We start from the raw sequence: 13180 nt of genomic DNA, 5'->3' as shown, positions 1-13180 counted from the left end.
GTAATATTGTAGGAGGTTCATATAGAGACGGAATCGAAGGACACGTATTACATGAATTTTATCCAGTGGTTGGACCTGGATTTAAAATTGAAGGGTGCAGGAGAAAAACCAACTTAGTCCAAAAAAATCGATTTACAGATTATGATGCCATTCGATAGTCTGTGGTCCATATTTTAACATGCCAAAAGCTGCAGGAGAATAACTAACTGAGTTACAAGATACAGCCATTTAAAATGTTGTACCGCAGGGGAAAAACTAACTCAGTCCATCTGGTTCAGGGGAAAAAGCAACTGAGTCCACAGTCAGCTGACCTTAGCGCATGCGCAAACAATCCATACTCTGTGGTTCAGCTGTAGCAGACTAAACAACACACTCCTTATTGTCTCTGTTGTGTTAGTTTGTACTGTTGAAGTGAAGTTTTAGGTTATTAGTGTTTATTTGGTGTGCGTATTTGAATTAGCGTTGGTGAATATTGTGTTTAGTGCCCAATCACTTGAAAATGATTGACGGTGAGCTGCAAAGTGAAAGTGATGATGAAGCCACTAGGGTAAGTGAAGTAAAAACTACGAAAAAACGAAAAATAACTGGGAGAGTTAGGGATGTCGCCAAAAAGCTACGGGCTTGCTCATATGAAACGGGTGAAGATTGCCGTTGTAAACGATACGAATGTTTTCAACAAGTTACACCAGAAGAGAGAAATTCCTTAATTAAACAATTCAATGACATAGGGCGTGAAGGAGGTACCAATGCTCAAAACAGCTACTTGGGTGGACTAATTGCGTTGCATCCTGTTTTCTCGGAGGAGACCTCGGCTAGACGAAAACCAAGCTAGAATGAACGAAGGTTCTTTTTCATACAAAGTTAGAGTTGTGAGAGATGAGTCTGCCGTTGAGATCCCTGTTTGTTTTAAGGCCTTTCAGTCTCTTTTTGGTGTTAAACCTTTTAGGCTACACAGAATCAAGCAGTCAATAATGACCACTGGTAAATCTCCCGTAGATAACAGAGGAAAACATTTTAATCGACCTCGTAAAGTCCCAGAGGCTACACGCGAAGCTATGATGAGCTTTTTTTGTTCTTTAAAAGGTAGACGGGCTCATTACAGCCTTCATGACAGTACCAAAGTGTACTTACCTGAAAATTTAAATGTCAAGGAGCTTCTGTCAATGTTTTTAAATAAGAACCCAGGCATGGAAATTTCCTACGAGACATTTCGACACACCTTTGTCACTGAGTTCAATATCGGGTTTGGATACCCAAGAACTGACACATGTTGTTTTTGTGACGAAAATAATGCAAAGGTTTCAGGAATTGAAAGAAAGATTGCTGCAGTGTCAGTTGAAGAAAAAGAATCCCTACTTGAAGAAAAGAAAAAACTGGAGGAAGAGCAAAAACTGCATATTACTAAGGCAGATTGGTTTTACAAGTTGAAACGTAAAGCCAAAAAATCAGCAAAACAACGCAATGAAGTGGAGGCTATTGCGATTGATTTCGGGAAGAATCTACCGACCCCCAACATCTCCACTAGTGAAGTTTATTTTAGACGACAGTTGACATTTTACATCTTCAATGTACACATCTTGTCCACTGGGGAATCCATCATGTACACCTATGACGAGACTGTTGGTAAGAAGGGATCTGATGATGTTGCCTCTTTTTTGTACGATTTTGTCCAAAATTACCTGTCAATGGAAGTGAAAACCCTCTACATCTTTGCTGATTCATGCGGAGGTCAAAATAAGAACCACACTGTAATGAAGATGTTGCACTACCTCACAACTGAAGAGAAACGGTTTGACAAAGTTATAGTGACTTTCCCAGTAAGAGGACACTCTTATATGGAAAATGACAAAAATATGGGATTAATCCCTAAAACAGCAAAAGCTGAAACACCTGACGGTTGGAGATCTGTGTTGGAGAACGCTCGAGTAAAACCATCACCCTTCACAGTGGTTTCTTGCCAACAGAAAATGTTCAAAAAATGGGGAGAGTTTTTGGCATCCAAAGACTACAAAAATAAGTTTCTCTTTGCCGTCAGACCGGTAAAACAACTTAGATTTTTCCAAGATAAATGTCTCAGCTTAGAATATCGGAACGGATACAATGGGGCCTTTTTCACATCATCCATAAAGAAGAATGATAGAGAGAAAGAAAGAGAAGAAAAACAAAGAAAAAAGAAGAACTTGCCTAGGCCTGAGCATATGGCTGAGCCTGAACAATCCTACAATGCACCCTTAGCACTGTCAAAGGAAAAGTGCAACGACCTAAAAGTCCTTCTAAAGTTTTGCGAAGAAGAAGGTTCAAAGGAATATTACATGAACCTTTTTGTGGGAAATGAAACAGCGATTGAGGTTCCAGCCGTTGATGTAGCCGCTCATGAGACTGCAGAAGCTAACTTTTAAAGGTACGTTTTGAAATCTATATCTTATTCAACTGTTTTACTATTTTTTCCAATAACTTTCCGTTAGCAGTGATTAATGAAATAATTATGTTCCTAAAACATTCTAACACAAAATTATTTGTGAAAAATAACAAACCTAAGATACTTTGTCTTTGCAAATATTGAATTATTCACAATTTTCTTTTTGTTAGTATTTACAGTTGTGAGGATTAAAACTATATCCTATTAGTTGGATATTATTTGGTTTTTTCATTGTGTTTTAGGAAGAAACCTCAAGTGAAAATGTAACCTAAAGTGGAGGTAACCAAAAGTGTGTGGAGCTAACTAAAAGAAAGACGTTGGACCATATCCAATGAAAATGACAGACTTTCACAGTTTTCAAATATTTACATATATCTAAGTTTTGTTTTGTCCTTTTTTCAATCAAATGTGATAATAAACCAGAAGTTAAAAAATATTGACTAGTTTGTTTCATTATTTACAGGGGAAAACCCAATTGAGTCCATCGTGTGCAGGGGAAAAACCAACTAAGTCCATGGCGTTGTTACCGGGACAATTTTTTAAAAATAAACTAATTGTTGCAATGAGCTAATTTTTTTATATTTTATAAAAAAACAGTTATACTAAACCTAGATCCAGTTTTTAAGGTCAAAAAGTTATGTTCTTTTTTTACAGACCGTTTGAAACTTTGTTTTTGCTCTCCTGAAAAATTTTAGTTTTGTGACTAAGTTGGTTTTTCTCCTGCACCCTTCAATTGTTGAAAGACCTGAATCAGTACAATATCTTCCAATTTACAAACAAAATAATTTATCAGAATTTAACATAAAACTAGAAGATCAGAACGGAGATTTAATTAATTTCAGAGGTGAAAACATTAATTTACGCGTTCACATTAGAGAGAAAGCAGGAAAATAACTATGGGCTTGGTGTTTAACTCAACCTCTGCATCTTCTAAAAAAAAGTTAGTTAAAACCTTTCATACTACACCAAATGTCAGTATTCCTCGAACAGTGAAGCCGTTAACATTGAGGAACCGCATATTTCTTAACTCACTAGGAATATTTAAATCACCTTTATCATCATGAACGGGATACTGGATATTGGTAAAAATGTAAATTTTGATGATTCAGTAATTAATATTGAATGGCATTCTCACAATCCATACTCTTCGAATTCATTAAAGAATAGTGATGAAATTAGAATTCCAGTTCACCAACAAGATGTATACACATTACCAAGTCGAAGTTTCCTTCTGATTGAGGGAAAAAAATTATAAAGGTTGCGGACAATTCTGATGATATAACTACGGAGTTGGTAAATAATGCTATGTCATTTTTGTTTGATGAAATACGATACGAACTGTGTGGTACAGAAATTGATAGAGTTAAAAATGTTGGTATTACGACTACAATGAAAAATATACTTACATCTCGCCCAAGTGATGTCAACTGGATGGAAAATGCTGGTTGGAAAATTACATCAGTAGAAAATTTAAGTGATAGAACTAATTTTTCTTTTTGTGTACCACTTAAATTGCTTCTTGGATTTGTAGAAGATTATAATCATATTTTATTAAATGTTAAACAGGAATTGGTACTTTTGAGAGCATCAAGTGATAAGAATGCCATCATTCAGAGTGGAGCTGCTTTACATGATTTTAAAATAAATTTGGCAAAAGTTATTTGGAAAGTACCTTACGTACAAGTTGAAGACAATATAAAATTATCTCTTTTAAAAGTTGTAGATAAAGATCAACCCATTTCTATTCCTTTTAGAAGATGGCAGTTAAACGAATATCCATCTTTACCAGCCTCGCAGTTTCAAACATGGACAGTTAAAACTAGCTCAGTTATGGAAAAGCCACGCTACGTCATACTAGGTTTTCAAACAAATCGTAAAGATAACGCTGCTAAAAATGCATCTCATTTTGATTTGTGTCATCTAGAAAATGTGAAACTTTACCTCAACAGCAAGTACTATCCATATGATAACTTGAACAGCAACAAATCATTAATGTATGACTTGTATACAAGATTTCAATCTTCTTATTATTCAGGATGTGATGATCAACCTTGTCTCGATAAAACAACATATTTAGCTAAAACTCCTTTATTTGTTATTGACTGTTCTAAGCAAGTGGAAACGTTAAAATCAGGATCACTGGATATACGACTGGAAATTCAAACGTCTGCTGCAATACCTGCTAATACGGCAGCCTACTGTTTGATCATTCATGATGCTTTAATTCAATATTTACCATTGTCTGGTATTGTTAAAAAAATTATGTAGATTTCTGTATTTATCAATAAAGGAACATGTTACTCTATTTCGATTTTTTCTTCTTTCCTTTTTTCTAATCACCTTGAAAGAAACATACAAGCGTATGTCATATATGAAAAGGTTGTGAATTAAAAACAAAGTTTTTGATTAAAAAGCTGTTTATTCTCACAATAACAAGCACAAAATGACAAGTCAAGAACTTACAAGCTATAATGACCATATGCTAGGGTGTTGATGTTGTTTGGACAAACATATCTCTTATCATCCTTATTACTTAAAGCTAACTTGTTAATTACTACAGTTTTTACATTGTGCTTCTTTGATAGAAAAGTTTCTTACATCTCTTCTCATATTTTCATTTTTAAACAAACAATCTAAATAGTTTTGAAAAACTATAGTCTTATCCACTACAGCCTTTGAAATTCCTTTAGCTTTTTTTCAATCTTAGATTATTGGATTCTTGTAAATAATCATCATTTGTTGTGCGGTAGGCATAAAGTTTAGGTCGTAAACCTACAAACTCTACAATTGGAATCCCTGTACATTCGTCTTTAAATTTGCCTAATGCTTTTTTGTTAGATGCATCAAAACACTTATGATCAAAAGGATAGTTGGATAAGTCGAGGTGTTTGCTTTAGAATAGGATTCTCAAAGTCTTCATACAAGTCCTCAGTAAATACTTCATACAAAAAAGAATCTGTATCAAGATATAAAATGTTGATTTGTTTGTTACCATAAAAAGGTTTTACAATGTTTTAGTGAAAGTTATACATGTGAAGTTTGGACAACTCCAAGACAGTGAATCCTACATAAATTGGTTTGTTAAAACAAATCTTATCTTTGGATAGCTCAATAGCTGCAATATTTTCACCATATATTATTCTATTCTTAAAATTAGGCTTTGAAACTAACTTATCTACTCTTTTGCTATTAGTAACTAGTTCTAAATCAATTCTTTTCCTAATGTTTTCAATTGTTTTTCCAAACATTGCATTGTTTAGTAATTTGTAAAATTCTTTCTCAAAATCGTTTTTTGATTCTTTTCGTTTTTTAGTATTAAAATCTATGTAAGGTTTTAACCAACAACTCTGGGAAAACTTTAGAATTCTATGAATCTTTTTCAACACAAGACCGTTTTGCAAAGCTTGTTTTAAGTTTAAATAATGACAAACATATTTTTTTTTATCCGTTAATGTTGTTAACAGCTTGATCTGTTTTGATCCTGGAGGACGTTTGTTTTCAGGGAGAAAAGGTAAATCATTATGTTCCTCATGAAGATGTTGTGGATAAGATAGATCACACTCTAGAATGTAACCATTTTCTCCTTCATCAGGCTTTGTCATAACATCAAAATGTTTTATCGCTCCCTTTTTTAACCATCTAAAGTTTTCTTTCGGTATTGGTTGAGACATTGAAAAACCATACAAATTATTTGCATCAATGTAAGTAAGAAAACTAACATCTTTACCAGCATCAAAAGATGATCCTAAATAACTATTGTTAGCTTTTGCATAGCGTTTAACACATTGGGTAATTCCTCCTCTTATCCCCTTTTCGATAAACATATACATATCATAATCATGAATCAGCTCAAGTTCAACTTTAGTATACTTTAGCATAGCATCAAAGGTAAGACTAGGTAAGGTAAAATAATGTGCTGGATCTAATTCATAATTATTTATACAAACTAATCTAAAGTTTTCAAATACATCACAGAGTAACAACACATCGGTTTTCAGATACAAATCGCTATAATCACCGAGGGTTTGACAGTTAAATGTATTCCATACTTTTTCAGCATGTTCATAGTCCGTGTCCGATATTTCGCTTAAACCCATACTATTATAAAATTGCGCTTTAGCAGGGAGTTGAGTTACATCAAGTTTCTCCCAACTATCGGTAAACTCATATGGATACACTCCTTTTCTCGTTACAAGACACAAGTCTTCATCACGAAAAAACATTTTTGTGTGAATAAATTGATCATTTTTCAAATTTTTTAACCAAAGAACTTAGACTACTTGCCATGAACCTAAAGCTATCTATGAACCTTAATTTAATACCGCTATCTGTGTGTTTTACATAAGAAATGTATTTCTCTTTGGTGTTAGGAACAACATCAACTTTTATTTTGATCAAGTCCTAAATGTTTAATAATAAAATGGGTATCATAATTAGAACTACCGTGAATTATAACGGGAAGAGATTTTTGATCTTGTCTTTTTAAATTACAAGAACCGCATAACACTGCTCTGAATTTACCAGTTAAGTGACAATGGTCTCTACAAGGAGCATTAAGAGCCTCACTAAATTCTGTGTTACAACATTCACAGTGGGTGGCTGACTTAAATCTATCACTTTCTTCCCTAGTAAGAGGTAACATGGGTACGTTTACATTTAACAAATCACCAATCAGATTTGCTATAGATTTAATGTACTCTACAAATTTTAAACCGGCATTAGGACCTCGATAGAGATAGGGCTCATTAGGCAAACTGTTTACAATTTCTAGTGGTAACATATTTTCGTTGATAGCAAAATATGCACAGAAGCTCATTGGTTCATGTATTTCTTTTACTGTTACATGTTGAGATTGTTTGTTACATTCTTCAGAGCTAGGTTTTTTTAGAATAGACTCAAAATCACAATAACATACTATAGGTACTTTATACTTAAAATGAAAGTTATTAAAAGATAAATAAGTAGGATCATCCTCATTATCTGTAAGATGAGGCATAACAACCTTTACGGGTTTGTTAGGAAACACAGTCTTTTCTATGTTTTTTTAACAGTTTTTTAGCACGTAAGCCTTGAAAATGTTTTAAACAACTTTTACAAAAAGCTGCCTTTACTTCATGTTTTGTTCATTTGTACACGTACTAATCTAGAAAAATTATTAATATAACAATAGTGGCTTACTCCTACATTGTTAGAAAATAACAACAAATCTATGTGATCTTTCTTCTCAGTCTTAACCACTTTCAGAGGATACACCTCATTATTCTTGTTAAGTCCATATACGTTTATACTAACAGTCGGATTGTTTTTTTCAAATTTACCGACTTGATTTAGAGGTGTTGGAAACTGAATACCGTTAAAATTAAATTTATGTTGTAAATCAAAGTATCTGTTGTTTACGCGCTCCCTGTGCACACCTTTAACATAATGACATAAAATTGCCCACTTAAAGCACTCGTTATCATGTAAGTTCATCGGATTGATTACTGATTTTTTAAGCACTATTGCTGATGGTAAAGGTATGAAAGTACTACCTCTAAGCGGTTTGTACCTGCTGAATCGTACTAAAATCCCATCAATATGTAGAAGAGTCCACCCACTCCCTTTGCTTAACTGTTCACTCTCTTCTCTACAAATTTTTCTAAACATTTTTTGTACAACTCTGGAAATGGAAGTTTCTTCCAAAACCTTCTTGTTTCTGGTTTTGAATGCGCGAGGTGTTACCTCTTGGCTAAGAGGTTTTACATAAGTACACTCAAGCACAATATTAAACTTAATAGCATCACTTTCGGCTATGACCCTGTTAATTAAACGTTCGAGTTTATCCTCATGTTGTTGGAGAAAATCACAAATATTTAATAAATACAAATCACTGTTTTTAAGGAAAAAAGTTTTAAGTATTCCCTTGAAAGCGGTTTTTATCTCGATAAACTCATCAACACGAGTAACAACTTCAAGACGTCTCCGCTTAGTCAATCTTGTAGGTAGAGCATCTACTTCCATAGCCTGTTCATCACCGGCTAAACTGGAGTGTGATCTCTTAGCCATTGTAAAATTTGAATGTAAACTAATCTGAAAAAAAAAAAAAAAAAATTTCTAAAGTGGTTAAGATAGAAGAAAGAAATATCACTTAACTAACCCTATTTACATAATATGTTTACTTCTTTACTTTCTGATCAATCACCGTTAATTTTGTATTTTCAATGTTTTTAACCTTCTTACCAAAAATAGTTAAAATAGAAGACAGTTTTTTTAGAGCTTCCTTTTCATCACCTTTAGTGGAATCAATCAAAAACAAGCCTTTTTTTGATACCATCTGCCAATACATGCTACTTGAACTGCAATACTTTAGGTCTTTTGTTTTAGTAATTTCGATTTTTATTAAATGCGTACCCTGCTCTCCTGGAGAAGTAAACCTTAATCTTTTCTTATTTTTTAAACATTGAAATTGTTGACTTAAGACTATTGGACCCTTCCCTTTCCTACTTCTAAAAAGACTATCAAAGTCTGATTCAGATTCCGTGTCTTCACTGCAAGAAGATGAGTCTGATGAAGACGATGAACTAGAAGAAGATGAAGAAGAAGAAGACGAGGAGGTTGAGGCTGATCGAGATTTCTTAAGTTTTTTAACAGATTTTTGTTTTAACTGTTTTGATCTACCTCTCTTGCTACTTTTCTTTTCTTCTTCTTCATTTTTAGATGAGCCCGAAAGAATATAATTTAAACATTGAATTACAGCATTAACTATTTCAGGTGTGTATTTTTTCCCTTTCAACGGTTTTTTACTTAAAATTGGTTTAAAAAAAGACATTACTTCATCGTATGTTTTAACTTCTGCAGTGAGCAACGGGACCTTTTCTTGACTAAGATCTACTGGGTTAATATGTACATTGGAATAAAAAACGTTCATAAGTTGTGTTAAGTCAAACACTAGGGCCATAGCGTCAAAGTTGTTTTTCAAAGTTTCGCATTTTTTTAGTCCGTTGACTGCCTTCTCCCACATATCCAAAGAATTTAACCCAATCGTATACAAATTTTGAATCAAAACTATCAAGCTGATCAACGCACCCTCTACTTTTGAAGAAGAAGAAGTGCTTTTCTTTGGTTGGTCAACCACGGCATCAGATCTCATGGATTCATTGTCAGAATCCACGGTTTCCACGACATGATGGGCTTGCTCCATTTTCTGCATTAAAAGAAAAAAAGAAAATTAGTTAACCTGTTAAACGCTTGCAAAAGTTAACAAAAATATAATATTTTATTTTAACTTAAATAAATCTTAAAAGTTTACAATTATTTTAATACTACACACCACTAGACCCAAACCCATGTGATCCTCTCACGGTCTCTCCCACGTCAGAAAGCTCACATAACTCAGGATACAGTATTAATTCACAAATTAGTTGTGCTATCCTGTCTCCTTTTTTAATAACAAAGTCTTGATTTGAATGATTAAATAGTACAACACCTACATTCCCCGTATAGTCCCTGTCAACTACACCTGCTCCAACATCAATGAAATGATGTAGAGCCAAACCGGATCTAGGTGCTATTCTACCATAACAGTTTTCAGGTAGTTTAATTGCTATATCTGTCTTAATTAATTGTCTGCCAAATTTCTGTACTACATAATCATAGGCACTACATAAATCAAAACCAGCAGCTGAAGGTGAGCTTCTATGTGGAGGAAAAGCGTTTTCAGTTAGACGCACGAACCCTAGTTGAGACTTCGACACTAAAAAATAATAAGTTTTACATTAATTAAAGCTGTTTATGATAATAATTGTGTATGTCTAGCTAAACAGAGAACTTACGTTAACACCGCAAGGTTTCCATTCTCTGCTCCATAAAACTAAGTACTTATTATTATTTTAAAAGTGCGATAGAAAACTTGTGTTAACACCGCAAGGTTTCCATTTTCTATCACACTGGTCTAAAATAAATTACTAATAACAGAGAACTTACGTTAACACCGCAAGATTTCCATTCTCTGCTCCATAAAACTAAGTACTTATTATTATTTTAAAAGTGCGATAGAAAACTTGTGTTAACACCGCAAGGTTTCCATTTTCTATCACACTATTTTATAGTTGTACTTACTTGTTAAGTGAGAAGCGGACGAGTAGAAGTCGAAAATTGAACTTGATCAACTCTCTGAAGAGGAGAACGCTATATACCCATCCAGAACTGACGTTTGAGGTTAAAGGCGAACACGTGTTGATAGAAATTTACAGTTTTAATCATTCTAAAGGTTTAAGGTGACCACGTGTCGACAAAATGTAGTAAACAAGGGTAAATAAAGGACAAGTAAAAATGTGATATTATCAGGAGAGCAGACGTTGCAAGCATGTTTCGGTGGATCAAACAATACCGCTTACTTTAAAATTAAATTGGTTGTTAGATAAAACATTTATCAGAGGTCAGGTCAATTGATATCAAAGCTTAGTATAATGAATATTATACCAATCATCTTCTGAGCTGTTGAATCTTTCACACTTTTATCTTTATTGGGATGTTAACACAAATTAAAATTAATGCCTCAGTAAAAAGTTATATTTATATTAAACATATATACATAAAATTGTTTTACTAGTAAATCTTCAACAATCCTTTTTTCTTTCTCTGCAATTTGAAGTTTACGAATGAATTGTACCAATCATCTTCTGAAACTCTCTTCTAACTTTATTAAGACATCAAAACAAAATTATAAAATTATTTTTTTTTTTACTAGTAAATCTTTCACAAAATTTTTATTACTCTCAATTATAAGTTTTATGAAAAGTTGTAACCGGTCTCAAATCTTCATCCTTAGAGCTAGCTGCCACTACTTGAAACTTGAGAGTCTTGTACGCAGTTGTTTGTATCCGTTGGACGTGAAACCTGTGCTTTGTAATATTTTGAATCACCCCACGTCCAAGTCAAAGATGAAACGAAAGAGCTCTGAATTCGTTCACCTTCACGTCTCTCGTAGAATATTTGATACCTATTTCTCAAAACTCTTAAATTGTAAGCTTTTCTTTGTTCTTCTGACATTTTAATGTTTTTTTTCTCCGCCAAAGTGGGATGAAAGTAAACAATAATATCAACTTCAATGACCTAGAGGTGAAGAAATTCGCGATACGAACCGGCGCGTGCCGATAACGAAACGTAAACAATAGTAGCGACCTCGCGGGCTTATCTAATTGTTATTTAATTGAGGTCAATTGCTTTTTAATTGGGGTCAAGGTTATCTGGCACGTGCTTATCTTAAAATATGCGGAAATGTCAAAGGTTATCACTGATAAGGAACCCCCCCCGCAGAGAGATAACAGGGGTCAAAGGTCCTGTCCCAGAACCTACACTTTATAACTACTCTGATGAAAGGTTACTTTAATATAGGTCACATTCCAAATGAAAGAGCTAATAGCGGTTTGAAAATTTACAATAGATGGCTCTTGATGGAACGCGGAACATTGATTACTATAACTGAACCACGGAACTGCAACCGGAAGTTCATCACAGTCGATACATCCACCGGAAACATTAAACCCACCACACTTTTGTATTGTTTTTTTTTAAGAGAATAATATTTCGCTTTACATTAATAACCATTCATTTTACATTTTTAATAAAACATAGTCACGTGGAAAGATGCTAAATGCGTATGTCTATTTTAAGTTTAGTTTCTGCTTTTACATCCATATTTATAAAACAACACATTAAACCAATTTCAAATTAAAAGTTACTTTATGAGAAACCAAATTCTTACTCGTTTTTATTATGATAATTATGGGCTTTTAAGATTTTATTCAATGCAACATTTTAATTCGATGAGTAATAGGCCAATAATAAGGTTTCAATTAGATCATGGAGAGGTTTAATAATTCAAGTAAAGATAAAAAAGATTTCTTAAATTCAACTCTTGTGGCAGAATTTGCGCTATGATAATCTAGGCATGGGATTGAATAGAATAATAGATTGTATTTTTGAGACATAACATATAAGACATTGATACATAATGTTATGACAATAACCTGCGTAAACATTTAAAATAAAAATAGTTATGAATTACATTTTAAATTATTATAAAAATGTGTGTTTGTTTTGCTTAGTTTTTCAATTAAAAGATAAATATTCTTCCTGCAATGAATGATTAACAAGTAGTTTCTGAAACTTTTTGCACTTCACTTACTATTGTAGCTGTTCCTAGTCCCTGTTTTAAATTATTCTTAACTCGCAGTTGCAGATAGTGTCAAACATAATAAAAATATATGTATACATGGATAACAACACGTGTATAGACCATAATAATTTACTCAAACCAAAATATTTAAAATTAGGGTCTTTTGCATTGTGGAAGTGATGTACAGTAGCTGTTCTCTCATAAGCTTACACATCCAGTGTCGTGAGTGACACCTTTGATCTCCAGTTCACACCGCATCGGTACATTTTTTACATAACTTCATTCTTGAAATTTTTCGCTTCGTAGTACATAGCTATCTCCAGTCAACAAATAAAGCAAAACTGCAAAAAATACATGTTTTTTATATATATCGCTTATATTTAGAAGGCAGTAAAACTGTAATGTGGTTCGATATATTATTTTTATTGTGTCTCTTATTATTCTTAGATATTACTTTAAAGGACCATTGTTTAGCAATTCTACCAGGGCCAATTTATTTCCTATATTATCATGCTTAATATGCATGTTTATTGTCGCGTGCTAATTTTTCATGCTTCGTTCCCTTCGTGTAGACTGAGCAGAAAACTACACGGTGTTTCGTA

General features: G+C 33.3%; 1 protein-coding gene across 1 annotated transcript; it reads left to right on the top strand.

The window, feature by feature from the left end:
* The first annotated feature begins 798 nt into the window (after positions 1 to 798).
* On the top strand, positions 799 to 2855 carry LOC124371418. The gene is made up of 2 exons (XM_046829749.1): positions 799 to 2401; positions 2662 to 2855. Exon 1 carries the CDS (start codon positions 834 to 836, stop codon positions 2397 to 2399), a length of 1566 nt encoding a protein of 521 aa, XP_046685705.1. The 5' UTR covers positions 799 to 833; the 3' UTR covers positions 2400 to 2401; positions 2662 to 2855.
* The last annotated feature ends 10325 nt before the right edge of the window (positions 2856 to 13180 follow it).

Source organism: Homalodisca vitripennis, unplaced genomic scaffold, assembly GCF_021130785.1.
Source record: "Homalodisca vitripennis isolate AUS2020 unplaced genomic scaffold, UT_GWSS_2.1 ScUCBcl_1402;HRSCAF=4980, whole genome shotgun sequence".
In the NCBI taxonomy this organism is placed as follows: Eukaryota; Metazoa; Arthropoda; class Insecta; order Hemiptera; family Cicadellidae; genus Homalodisca; species Homalodisca vitripennis.
The sequence above is the reverse complement of the archived record's forward strand: the minus strand, read 5'-3'. Positions and strand labels throughout refer to the sequence as shown.

What these genes read in the sequence shown, in the direction of transcription:
- LOC124371418 (XM_046829749.1), top strand. Translation starts at nt 834, where the DNA reads ATGAACGAAGGTTCTTTTTCATACAAAGTTAGAGTTGTGAGAGATGAG.